Source organism: Triturus cristatus, chromosome 11, assembly GCF_964204655.1.
Source record: "Triturus cristatus chromosome 11, aTriCri1.1, whole genome shotgun sequence".
NCBI lineage: Eukaryota > Metazoa > Chordata > Amphibia > Caudata > Salamandridae > Triturus > Triturus cristatus.
The window spans coordinates 613197674-613211026 of NC_140594.1; the positions used below are offsets into that span (position 1 = coordinate 613197674).

At 43.1% G+C, this 13353-nt stretch overlaps 2 protein-coding genes across 5 annotated transcripts in view; one reads left to right on the top strand and one right to left on the bottom strand.

The window, feature by feature from the left end:
• Window positions 1-7639, top strand: part of PLPP5 (phospholipid phosphatase 5) — a 247391-nt gene extending 239752 nt beyond the window's left edge. Inside the window, exon 8 of the mRNA XM_085633961.1 lies at window positions 1116-7639. Coding sequence (XP_085490087.1) covers window positions 1116-1282 — 167 coding nt within the window. The 3' untranslated portion in view covers window positions 1283-7639. The remainder of the gene's footprint in view (window positions 1-1115) is intronic.
• The window catches only part of LOC146785159 (solute carrier family 53 member 1-like), an 831379-nt gene that overhangs the window by 324926 nt on the left and 493100 nt on the right, over window positions 1-13353 (bottom strand). The window lies entirely within an intron of this gene.

A 13353-nucleotide genomic window follows, 5' to 3' on the forward strand; every position in this document is an offset into this window, starting at 1 on the left:
TGTTTGTCCCAGATCCTTGGAGGGTGAGCTACTGTGTTGTGAGCAGCGTTAATTCCGGCCCGCCTGCCCCACAGCACTCTGGCTGCAGGTGGCATGAGCAGCCAAGTTCCAAGCTTACCAGATTGTCCGGTGCAAGCCGTGATCAGCCTCCCCTATGGCACTTCCGCAAGACTCCTGGGCAACCACGCTGGTATGTGGCTTTGCACCTCATGTCCAGGTTCGCTCTCCCCTTCCTCTTCAAGGCAACAGCCTATATCAGGCCACACGGTACCCCAGTGCAGCTTGAGTCTGTCAACTCCCCCCAATCACCCCCACGCACTCTCAAACAACAGTGTGGGGCTATTATCTATTGGGGTGGGGGGGGACATGTTCACGGCTCAGTGGCCAGAGCGGAAACGCCAAAGCCTCCGCTTTCTCCTCACGGGAGGGCATACACACCACTACTGAATGAATAGGTAAGTAAAATAAATGTTTGCCTCACAAAACTATGATTATGGTTTTCTTCGGCTTTACAGTCAACTCATTTCTTTATTAATTACATGACAGTGTTCTAATTATGAAGCCACTGCAAGCAGTCTTGTCAGTTTGGACAGTTAACTAGAACGTCCCCTTAACGAGAGGAAAAAGGAGCAGCAGTGTCCAATGTCAACCTTTTCACACCTATGGATAAGTTGAACAACATCTTTGAAAGCATCTTGAGTTCCAAATCTTGGCGATAAGTGACAATCTAAGTACCAACAAAAAGTTAAACGTTTTCTTTCCTAATAACAGATCAGTATTACGGTGTTTGTCCAATAAATAATTGATGCGAAAACCCTGTTTAAGATTAAGATGCAGAGGAGTATTTTCCAGAACTAGGTCGTTCTGGACTTGTCACGCTTTTGCATAGCTGATCAGTATCGAGGCACTTTGCTAGTTATTCTCCATAAGAACCTGAATCGTAATTATGTTTCAAAGATTACTTTGTGTTACTTGTCACTTGGGAGTGACAATCCTTAATTTAAAAGAGTACGTTTCAATCAAGGAAAACATAAGCTTTGTAAATTGGGCCCAAATGATAATCAGCCTTTTGGAGAAAGTGCTCAATAATATTCTTTCTGTTCCTTTTTTTTCAGATGTGCTTGTTGGATCGCTGATTGGTCTGTCATTCGCCTACCTGTCTTACAGGCAGTATTACCCTCCGCTGAGCGACCCAGAGTGCCACAGACCTTGGCACTGCAAATCTAAAACCACAGACAAACAGAAGAACCTTGCGAGTTCTAGCTACAGCTTGGAAGTATAACAGCTGAGCCCATGCCACTGGGCATTCACCGTCATCTCTTCTACCCTATCCCTACCTGACCAAAGGCAGAGTGACTCGTTTCAGAGGGGGCTCACATTGAGCTTTGCCATATTTGTGAGTCTGGTTGCGTTGCACCATTAGCTATGTAATCTCCAGCCCAAGAACAGGGTATAGTGTGATGTAAGGAGGATCTCTTACATCACGTGGGGCACATCTCCTTTACTGCAACACATCTTTGGTTAGTGGGGTGCAAACCTCGAAAATAGTGGACAATGAGGATGTGATTCTTTTATCCTTCAAACTGTGATTAAAGTTGTGATAGCTGCTTTTATATTAGAAAGAGATTCACAGTGTTAAAGGGACGACTGCTGGAAGTTTCTTATCGATAACGCTTGAATGAAGCTGAACTGCATTATAAGGGTTTTTGTACTCCGATTGCTGACGCCTTTGGTACATCCGAGTTGAAGTATTTTAATCTTTTACATTTCCAAAAAGGCTCTTGATATTGAGGCAGATCAGTTTGAACAGCCTATTACTTAGATGCAAGTAAATGAGTTAGCAGAATCATAGACCCCCTGAGAAGGCCGTAGCATTTTACCTTGTAGTGCAGCTGGACTGTTTGCTTGTCTGGTGATGTCCTGATATGCGGTGAACATGGTGATGTGTTACCTCAAGTCCAAGACAAAAAGCCCATGGACAGTGGAAAAGACAAGTCCACTCCCTGCTTCATTTTTCAGTCACAATATGCCTACCTGACTTTTCTGCCCACTCTGCTTCTCCCTCATGCATCTACTACAAACCAGCGTGGGCCAGGGTAAAGGCTACAGACAGAGGGGAAAATACACAGGACCATAGGGAAGAAGGGTGGTGAAGATGGGTGTGGGGGATCCTGGGATAAACCCCACACTATAAATCCATACCAATACCAAAAAGAAAAAGAAAATGAATGAGCTATGAATTCACAGAGGGAATTCACTTGCATTGTGTTCTCGAATATGAACTTTCCTGCGGTGAAAGCACATAGGACCGATGCCTTGAGATGAGTGGCAAGACTTTTCACATTGGATAAGCATGTGCTATGGTTTCATTTTTTTTTTTGCCGGTATGATAACTTAGCTATCAAAGTCTCGTTTTTAGGTCTCGCCTGAGCCAACGCTTTAGCGCTGCTCTGGCGAGAGTTTTAGTAAGCGGGTTTTGGAAGTGCAAACTAGTGGCTTTTTTCAGGCCTCTAGCTACAGTGCATGTGCGCCGGGCGCACGCACCATTTGTCAGCCCGCGTGATCACGTTCGCGGCTGCTTTGATGTTCTCAGTGAGCCGCGCGCCCACTGAACATCAAAGCCGCCGCGGAAGTGCACACCATTTGCCAGCCTGCGTGCCTCTCTCCGCCTAAGTGCGCGCGACGTCAGTCTCCTAGGTCGCTCACTCGCCCTGTCAACATTGTTCGTCTCTGTTGACTTCTCCCCACCAACCGAAGCGTGACAAGTAAACAACAGCACTGTATAGAGCGGGTCCCACATCCAGCCCCCTCCTCATCCTTTGCTTCCCAAGTCGCTTCCATTTTATAATTCCTCCCCCGCCTCAGGCTCCGCGGTCGCTGACCCGCCCACTCAACATTGTTACTATTATGTCTCATTAGAATTTTAAACCTTTTCGGCAAAGGCAACTGAAGCACAACTTTTCACCAAAAAAATCAGCACGTTTTCCATCGAACGGAATGTCGTCTGTATAAATACACAAAATGATTGTTGGCTTCTTGCCGCTCCTTGATGACGTACTAGATGAATAAACACTCGGTCCCTAATGATTTAGACAATCGTTTGGGGGCATCCTAGTCACTGTACGTAAACACTGACGGGAAGTAAATCAAGTAAAAATGATAAACTGTAAGGCTGGATTGCTTCCTTTTCTGGATTCTCACAAACTGTTTACATTGTAATTCCTCTCCCCCTCGGAACTCGCGCCAATTCGGTTTCCTCGGCCTTGTTTGTGAGGTTTCTCCTTTGTACTCAGTGCAGAGGTCATAACCAACGGGCTGTATGCACTGGCAGTGCTGTGTCCGTGTTAATTTCTCCGAGCATAGGTCAATCAAACAAAAACATGCAATACTGCCAAACAATTACGCAATTATAGATTACAGAAAAATCTGCATATGTGAAAAGCATTGGCAAAGCCAAAAGGTCTTGCTTTTCAACCTATTGCCTTTGAAATGTTTCTTCCCGATGTTATGTGGCTTCTTCAAAAATAAATGCTTTTTACCACTGCGTTAGTGCAGCAACAAAAAGTACAAAAAATGCAAAAAAGAACGTGATGACATGTATTTGCGAGTACACATACAAAAGTCTAATGAAGCTATGGCAGTTTAGCATAATGAAATATCCGCGTGCATGCATCACCACAAATTGGGGATACACAGCAAAGTGCAGCCACCATTTTTCTTATTTTTTATGTGGTGTTCCAAAACGTCCAAAGCCAACTGGAGAGGTAAATTTAAAGAAAAGCATTGGCATAGCCAAAAGGTCTTGCTTTTGGGACCTTATAAGTATTTAGTTATGCAGCACAATATCCTTTGTGCTACAACATCAACTGTTGCATGGCTAAGCACTTATAAGATCCCAAAGGCGAGACCTATTGACTATGCCAATGCTTGTTCCCCTTCTTATCCAGACTTGGACCCTACCCTGCAGTCTGCTGTACAAACCACAGCAGGTCAGCATGCCAGTCCATCAATCAGTGGCTGAATTGTGCCTTAACTGTAAGAATGCAGCCATCGTACGTTCAGTACCAGAGGACAAGGTAGCAAATCTAATTGCATTAAAATCGGTGAAAAAGGTGTGCAGAAATCATTACTCAGGGAATTAATCGCTGGTATGTAGCTGAGTCCCCTTCAAATGAAGGAATTCTAAAAGGTATAGCGTTTGTGGATTAAGAAGGAATTACACAAGTTTTATCACACCTTTCATATATTGGCCCAATTTTTCTTTAGATGTCTAAAAGCGTGACATCAACGCAGTACCTCTATTTTCTATGTTGCGAAGCTGGTCGAAACTCAAGATTGCTGCTACAGCTTTCATTGGGCAATGCTTCGCGACACAGAAGGCCTGCTGGCTTCTTGAGATGAAAGGATCAGGGCGTTCAGGCCAGCTATACTGTATTAAAGAGTCGTGCGATAATTAGGGACTTCCTGGAACATTAACACATTCTTTTAGTTTTGGGATTTCGCTGTGAAAAGCTCATTTCTGGCCTTGGTACACTAATGCATTAGGGGTAGAATATATGGTAAGATTTGTGGGTCTGATGTACTACCCCGTTCGCAAACTACGAATATGCAAATAGCACTATGAGTGTTTTGCGAATTGGGATGCTATTTACGATACATCCTATAGACTAATCTGTTGCTGGCAAATTGGCCAATTGCAACAAGTCGTAAAGTGACCTGCCTAATGAACACTAATTAGGCAGGTCACATTTTCCAACCTCTGTGAATGGCAGTGAATGCAGGGATGGTGGCCTGCATGGGACAGCAGACCACTCTCTCTGCATTTGCTTTCACAAAAGGGAACTTTTTTTACATTTTTGGTTTTTTTAACAAAAGCAGGCGATGTTTATTAAAGAGACAGGTACTGCTTTTAAAAATGTTTCTCCTTTGACAACTAATTGGGGGTTCAGCAGGCACTGGTCCCCAGAACCTCTGCCTTTTTCTCCACCAAACCTTCACTCCAGCAACGCCATTTGTCTTGATTCCTAAACGGGGAGCTCTTCCAAGGAGTCAGTTTCGGTTCTGCAAATTAGCTAGCACCACAATTTTAGAGGTAGTATCCACAATTGAGGTCACAAACCATTGATACATTCCTTTGCGACCACCAAAGATGAGGAAAACAAATTTCATAAGCCCTCCTATTTGTGATTCGGAAATTGTTGCAAAACCCCCTTTTATGGGGTAGAAAGACTTTTCTGACTCATAAAAGCTGTTTTATAAGTTGTAATAAGGATTTTTGTGCCCACAAAGCCTGGTTCACAGGCTTTGCGACAGCAAGCAACAGTACTACTTAAGGCCATTTATTCCATAGCTCATCATTTTTGGGTCCTTACTTCATTGTATGACTGAAGATCTTCTGTATCAGAAGGTATCCTGGGCCTATTATCAGTCACATGGACCAAACATTTTCTCATCCAATAGTTATCAACAAACTTGTATTGGGATGTTTGGGATGGGTTAAAGGTTAAAAAACCTGTACCTAATGCATTCCATGGTAATTGGCGTTGTTTGCCAGTCCAACTACCATGCTTATTTTCCTCTCTTATTAGAGCAGCTCCATTCATACTTCTCATCTGTCTTTGGCCACCTTGAATCATTTCATCAAATAAACCATGTGGGCCTGATTCACGAAGGGCCTCTGCACTCGTGGAGGAGTCTCCGCACTCGAGGCGGAATACCATTGCAGAGATCCCCCCCCCCCCCCCCCCCCAACACAACTGTGTAGACTCCCCCCACGATGTGGGGCCTCCACCATGATTACGGAGGCTTTCTTTGTGAATCGGGTCCTGTGTATTTCTATTTAACTGTTTATCTGTGACGCATCAGCCCATTACTAAAACTCCTATTCCAGAGGTTTTTTTTTTATAGTCCTGTGATGTGTTAATACTAGACGTGGAGCAGGAAGATTTTAATTATTTATTTATTTATTTTTTGAATAATTTAACATCGAGGAAGGTACAGTCACCTGGCAGTACCTTTCAAGATAAGAAAAAAAAGCCCAACATAGGAAATGGTGCTCCCAAAATTCTTGCATGACAGTTGACGATCAAGTTGCAGCCCCTTTTCACACATTCCAGCCAATTGCTGCAGCGTATGCCTCTTCTCCCAAAACACTTCTCTCCAAGCTTGACTGGCAGAAAAAGGAAGCTCCAGTAACCAAATTCAACTCTCACTGTCTTGATGAAATCAGGGAGAACGTGGAATTTTTAAGTATAGTTTCTCTCATTGCATTATGACAGTGGGATTTAGCGATGGTCATTATTGTACGGGATGACTAAGGAGAATAACTTTAACCCTTAGCATTGCAGCACAGCTCTAGGGATTTCCATGCACCACTGAACACTTCTGAGTTCTGAAATAACTTAATTTTAACATGATTAAAGAGCACTTGGAAATACTTTGAAATATTTAGTAAGAAGTTAAATTTTAGAATATTTTAGTCTGAATTGGTAAAAACACATACAATATTTATTTTGGAATTTAGGAAAAAAATCTTTTTAAGAAGGGAATAACTGAAGGGAATAATTAATTGTAGTCTACTTTGTTTGAGAAATAACAATCCCTCTATAGGACCAAATACACTAGATTTTTAACGGCTGAGCTGTTTCAAAACAACCTCGGCCTTGTTATTTTGAGTTTGAAAACCTAATTGTTTTATTACATTTTGTTTGGTATCAGGCAGATTTTCAAATGTACAAGACCTCAGATACGGTAGCTAAAAGTTTCTGTTGTAATGAAGAAAGAGTCAGCAGTTACATTTGTCACATTTTCACGGCCAGTACCCAGATCGCCTTGCATATTGGCTTTTTTAATGTAGGTTTTATGCAGAGACAATCAGTAAATTATTTTCTGACTTATTTATGAAACCGCAGGGTTATGGCTGATTCCATTGTGACTAGTCTGGGTCTGCAGTAGATGTTCCCTATGCTAACAGGAAAAGCTCCACTTAGCTTCCATGTTTTGTGTGGGGTGTTTGATGTAAATGGTGCTAGTTTGCAGCATATTATTCTAAAAAGAAAGTTTTACTGTGAAAGTTATTCAAACTTTTTTTTACTATAATTTGTGATATGTACCACATGAGCATGTAATCGTATTTCAGTAATTCGTTCGATGTTTCAACTTGCTTCTTTTAACAACAATCAATTAGCTTTGGAGTTAAGATCATTGCCTGAATATCAATCTTTAAGGACATGCACTTTGATGGCAAAGCCCTTTTTGCTCTTTCCACTGAACGAGGTATTGGAAAAACGAAATATGGAACAAGTGACTGCTAAATCTTTCTGTTGTATATCCCCGGGCCAAAAAAAGTGTCTGTCTTGTCTTAAAGGCTTTAAATGTCTTTAAGATCAAACCGTTTTTTAAAGGAATAACATAACTTGTAAATTTTAAATGTGCCTCATCTGAAGGTTGTAGCACTGCCACTCTGTATCCAGTTAGATGTTTCTCTTTTAATGTAGAATGACTCCTTTTGGTTTTTCGTCCTTTGTGTGTTTTAACATTGCCACAATTTGAGCAAAGTGAAAGTATGGTTCAAATTCAATATTATTTTTTGCTATTAATAAATGCTCCTAGTAAAGATACCATCACAAAAGAAAACAGTTTGGACCAACGTTAGAATAATTATATATATATATATATATATATATATATATATATATATATATATATATATATATATATATATTTTTTTTTTTTTTAATGTGTCTACAGTCTGCTTTCGTATATTGTATGCCTGTTTTATAGTTACATATGTGTGTATATATATTGTGTATGTGTAACACATATCATGTGACCCACTGCAATAGACAGCAGTTGTAACAAGTCAGCTGGAGTTTCCATCAAGGTGCAGAAGGCCCCACAGAAGGCCCCATTCTGTAATCCAAGTACTCTGTTTCCTCTCCTGTTGGTGAGAGAGTGTTCTAATAGATACTGCAAACCACAGATACCTCACCTTTAGAATATTCTTAGGCTCCAGAAGATTTCTCAACATTACCCCTCCATGCCAGTAGGTGGCATTGTGTAGCTCCACGTCAACCCCATTTTAACCCCAGAAGTTATGGCTGGAGCCACATTTAAGGACCAACCAAGCACGCTGTCATCAGTTCCTTTCTTTCCACGCCTTTGTACACCGATCCAGAGCTAGATCGTAACTTTTTCTTGTCCGTTGACTAGCTTCTTTCTAGATATTTTTACAGTGTACAGTTAAATATGTCCCATTTAAAAAACATAGAATATAAACCTTGTAGGAACCATCACGAGCAGATGTCTGTGAAAGATCTGCACGAGGTAGATCTCTGGTGTTTCGAATTTGGCCTCAACTCGAAGTCGTGCGTACAGTGTGCCCTTATGTATCTGAAGGTGACCTGGGATAAAAAGCATTCTGTGCCTCCTGAACCAATTTAAGTTTCAGCTCCAACTCCAGAGCCAACTCCACATCCTACACCACGATTCTTGCTGCTTCCTGCCACGTTGATACCAGAGGAGTGAGACGATCCTACTGCCTTATCTGACTCCTAACCAAATCAATCTTGACTGAGGATGTGTCCTGAAACAGTCCTAACGCAACCGGCTCCAGTTCACTCCGGTTCGGACAAAACCGTAGCTTTACCTAGAAGCTGCCTTCCAGTGCCCCAACGTTTTGTATCGAACTAAGACCAATGCCAGGCAGCCAGCCTCTGGCGATGATGTGGATGATTTCCACAACAATATGATGATAAATTCTATTTGTACCTACACAAGGCCTGTGGCTTAGACACTTCCATGATAAAGGGCGGGTTCTGTTTCTGGGTTACGGAAGAGAAAGTTTCATTTGCTGTGGTCATCAGATGAACAGCTGAAGTTATGGACTTACAGTTTGCATCTGTTGAGGTAAAACGTAATGCCGAATGCAGCCTGTGCAAACCTCGTCTAAATATTGGATGCCATTCAAGGAAGCCCTAACTGACACACTCATGGGCACCTGAGCTAAACCTTGTTCCTTCCCACCTGTAAATAGGTAGCATGATGCCACAGACCTGCTCAGGGTGACCCTGCTTTTTTGACGCAACGTCTTTAGCCTGAGAGCCTTGTAGTTCTGGCTTCCGCTAGCAGGATTAACTCAAATTCATTTTACATATTTGAGAGAGAAATGGGGCATTCTGGAAATGGGTGTTCTCTTTGGCCTGCTTCGGCTGTCATTCATTCAGCACCAGCTGCTGGGTAGGTACTCCCATGCATTGAGATATGGTTGCAAGATCTGAGCAGTCCCAGAGGAATTCCACGCCAACCTGGCATAGACCATTCAGGATGGCCAGGAGGTGGTCAAATACATCATAAGGTCAGGCCTAGACACAGCCAACGGTTAGACAAAGCAGTTGGGATTAGGGTGGTGGTGCAGCACCATTCATGGAGGAGATGCACAGGCTTTGCAGGTGACGTCCAGGCGTCACTCAGGGCTATGCACTTTGGTGGGTCTTGCTTATTTGGTGAGAAAGCCAATTCCACCCAGTAGCATTTTAAAGAAAGCAGAGCCACAGCGTGCCTTCTTGGTCACTCTACACCTGCAAAGCAGTATCCCCAACAGTTTTACCCCTTTTGAGGCTTTGCCATGGGTTTTGTGTATACGCAATGCCTAGGCTTCTGATCCCAGCAACAGGTGCCCCATTCCTATCTGGGTTGGCGATCCAGCAGACAGCGTCCAGGTCCACAGGAACCGAAAACCTCCCATATGCGCATCCCTCTGACAGCAGCAACCAAGCCACTCTAGTTTGCACTCAATGGCACATGGCCACCCGGTGGGAGGCAGCATCTGTCCTTTTCTCCACGGACGGCAGGGCTTGACATCAGAAAGGTGGGTTCTGCAGATAGTTCAATACCCTGCCATTCCTTTTTGAACCAACACATCTTTCACACACGTCGGAGTACGGTAAATCCAGAAGACTAGATGGTAGCGTTGGACCTGCAGGATGCATATTTCCATGTTGCCGTCCTCAACGGATGAATCCACAGGTTTCCTCCTAAACCCTTCATGATGCCACAGTGCAACCTTAATCTAGTGCTTACTTTTCTTATGTTAACCCCTTTTGAGCTGTCCTCTATTTCCTGACCCTTAAGATTTCTTATCCCAATATCTTTAGCTTGTCTCAAGAGTGAGCTTCAAGCTCTTTCAGTCTAGTCGCCTTACCCCACATTCTGTCACGACAAACTGCTGCTGAGAACTAGAAAGGGCTTTCTAGCAAAATTGTGACACCATTTCACATTGAACCGTCCATCACACTTCCGGATCGAGTTTAGTGCCTGGCGATATTCTAAAGGTGAAGAATCTGCAGTTAGATTGAGTAATCCAACACTCCTCATTGTTGGATTTGCCCTCCATCTTGTGTTCTGCTTCTCTCCTTGACACGGGTGGTCTCCTTTTCAAAATGGTGGCTACCTCCTTCAACAGAAACCAAAGGACTGCCCTGCCTCTCCTACACCAATATTACAAATGCATCAGTCTCCTTGTAACACTTATTTAGACTACTTTAACCCTATCCACTTTATGCTTTCTGTCCCACTGCACAGATTCTGATACAATTTAAACTGTTTTTATTATTTTATTAACTTATTCAAAAGTTATTTTAAAAAAAGGGGTTAGAGAGCCTTCTTAAGATTCCTCCCTTGCGAAAGCACTTTACTGAGAGTTGCTTGGATCATTTTTGGATCCCTCCTTCTTGTTTAACGCATCTCACTCATTATGGGCTGCAACTCCCCAAGAACAATGGACTTCAAACTAGAGCCAAAGGGTCGTAATGCCTTTATAATTAAGTACCCTCCTAATCTTACTAAAAATGCATCTAAAAGCCTAAAACACAGACTCCTCAAATCTCACCCAGAATCTCTGATCCATATTTCTTCCCTAACAAAGGAATGTTAATTAGTGACTTCATCTTCACTGAAAGACGTGGGCAATGGAGGATTACCCTATATACACCAACTCCGGGAAAACATCTGATGGTCTTAGACTATCGGTAGCCCCCCAATCCCTTCTGCTGAGCAGATGCTACCATAACCATATATAACAATGGGATCATCCTCACACAATCCTCAGATAACAACCTAGAAATACTGGATGAAATTTCACGATCATCAAAACTGCTGTGACCCAAAAGGATTCTCCCCCCCCCCCCCACCTTTCTTCACACCATCCCCCTATCCTCTCTCAGGTATCCCTAGTAGCACCTAGTATCGCCACAGCCAACCACTTTCCCATTGCCAGACCATGCTCCTCCACATTGAACCCCCTCCCACAAAACCTTAGATTCATCTTTTGAATGTTCAGGGGTTCTCCCCCTGGCTCTCCGAACCAGTTCTCACTTACTCTGACTCTAGAACAGCAAGCAATGAGCTTCCTAATCCTAGCACTAACTCCTCCCCCATGACTATACCCCGGTCCTCCGAACTCTCACTTGAGAGTCCCGTTTGCATTCTCACCCCCGGGCACTTTCATCAACAGGACCAACATCTCGTCTCATTCAATGCTTGCTCAGCTTTTGAACCCCTCCTCTACCTCCAGGCCTCCTAATTCCATCCCGACACTGACATACCCTCCTTGACCAGAAACACTTTCATACCATTACCCAAGGTTTCTCTTTTACCCCTGGCCCCCATCCTCACACCATGACCACACCTTTCCATGGTTCACTGGAATACAAACAAGATGAGATCTCTCAACCCCCGTCACTCAAAGCAGGACTTCAGAACTTTACTACTATCACTGAAGAGCTGGTGGTCAATCAAAGGCCCATCAGGTCCCTGACGATCTGTACTGGTACCCGCGCTTATGCTGTGAGCCTCTGTGTTAGACCACTTTCTCACTTCCCCTCCCTCTGTGTACTCATCTAAGTTGGAAAACCATACCCTCCCTAACACCCCCTCTCGGCCCTGCAGACTGGTCGAGCAACTTAGACAGTGACATTCATGACCCCTCCACACAGACTACCCTCCTAACAATATCGACACGGGCAGTAGGGGTCAATTCAAGCTACTACTGCTAATCCACACAGAGGACCTAGACTCAATCCCAGAGCTGTAAATGAAGCCAATCTTAAGTGTATTAACATCAGTTTACTCCACTAGTCACCTGAAATGCATGCTCCTCAACTGCAAATCGGTGGTGAGACATGCACCAGTTATTTCCGACCTCATCCTCACACATGAACTTGACCTCGTTATCCTTACAGAAACATGGCTGAACGATGCATCTGCTCCTATTCGAGACTTTTTATTCCACCGAGGCACATCATCATTAGACTAGATAGAGCTAGCAGACCTGGAGGCGGGGTTGCCTGCATCTACTTTAACACTTTCTCTTTGAAACATTCTCAAACTATTGCTCTGCCCGCTTGCGAATTCCTATGCATTGATATTACTAGCAACAAAAAATTCATTTGCAAACTTCACGCAATCTACCATCCACCGGGAGACAATCTACCATTCATTGAATAAATCATGGAAATCATCTCAACCAAAGTTGATCAAGATCTTCCTTGGACACTTCAACCTACACTAGAATGACTTGAATGACCATGCAGTGACCAGCTTTAAACTTTTCTAGCAGACCTTGGGTTTACCCAATCCTGAGACAGCCCTAAACACATCAAGGGTGAGGCCTTGGACTTAATCATTGCTATAACTGACAACATACAACTTGAAGCTATTGTCCCTTGTGATTGGACAGATAACCATCGTATCACCTTCCTCATCGCAGATGCTGTGAGTTCTAAAAAGGCTCAGGTAAAAAAACTAAACAATGGAAAAGAAGTCTGTGGAATGTAAACATTAATTATCTGGCTGTCCTCTGTTACATGATCCTGACTCCTCAGGCTGACATGGTAGATGTCCAGGTCCCAACAGATCACTACAATTCTTCTATTTTGAGCACCCTAGACTCAATTGCACCCTTACAATTTAAAAGAATATCCACAATAGACTCTAAACCTTGGTTCAATGACTGCCTTAATGCTGAATGATGCAATCTGAAACCAGCTGAAAGAGCTTGGAGATTCTCGCTGACCATTGATCGCCTAAAATGCGTAAGATCCATGAGGAATACCTATAACAAATAAATCCAAAGTTTCAAAGCTAATTTCTTTAGAACCCAGCTGGATCTAGCCAAAAACCGTCCTAAAAAGATTTTTGAACTTGTCAAATAATCATTCTGATCCTTCTGGCAATGGGTCTGACATGCTTCCTAGCTGCGAGGATTTCACTTTCTTCTTGGGCAAAACCAAACAAATCTAAAATGATCTGTGGGCAGTGATGGAGTTCCTTCCGGTTATTCCTCATGCCATTCTG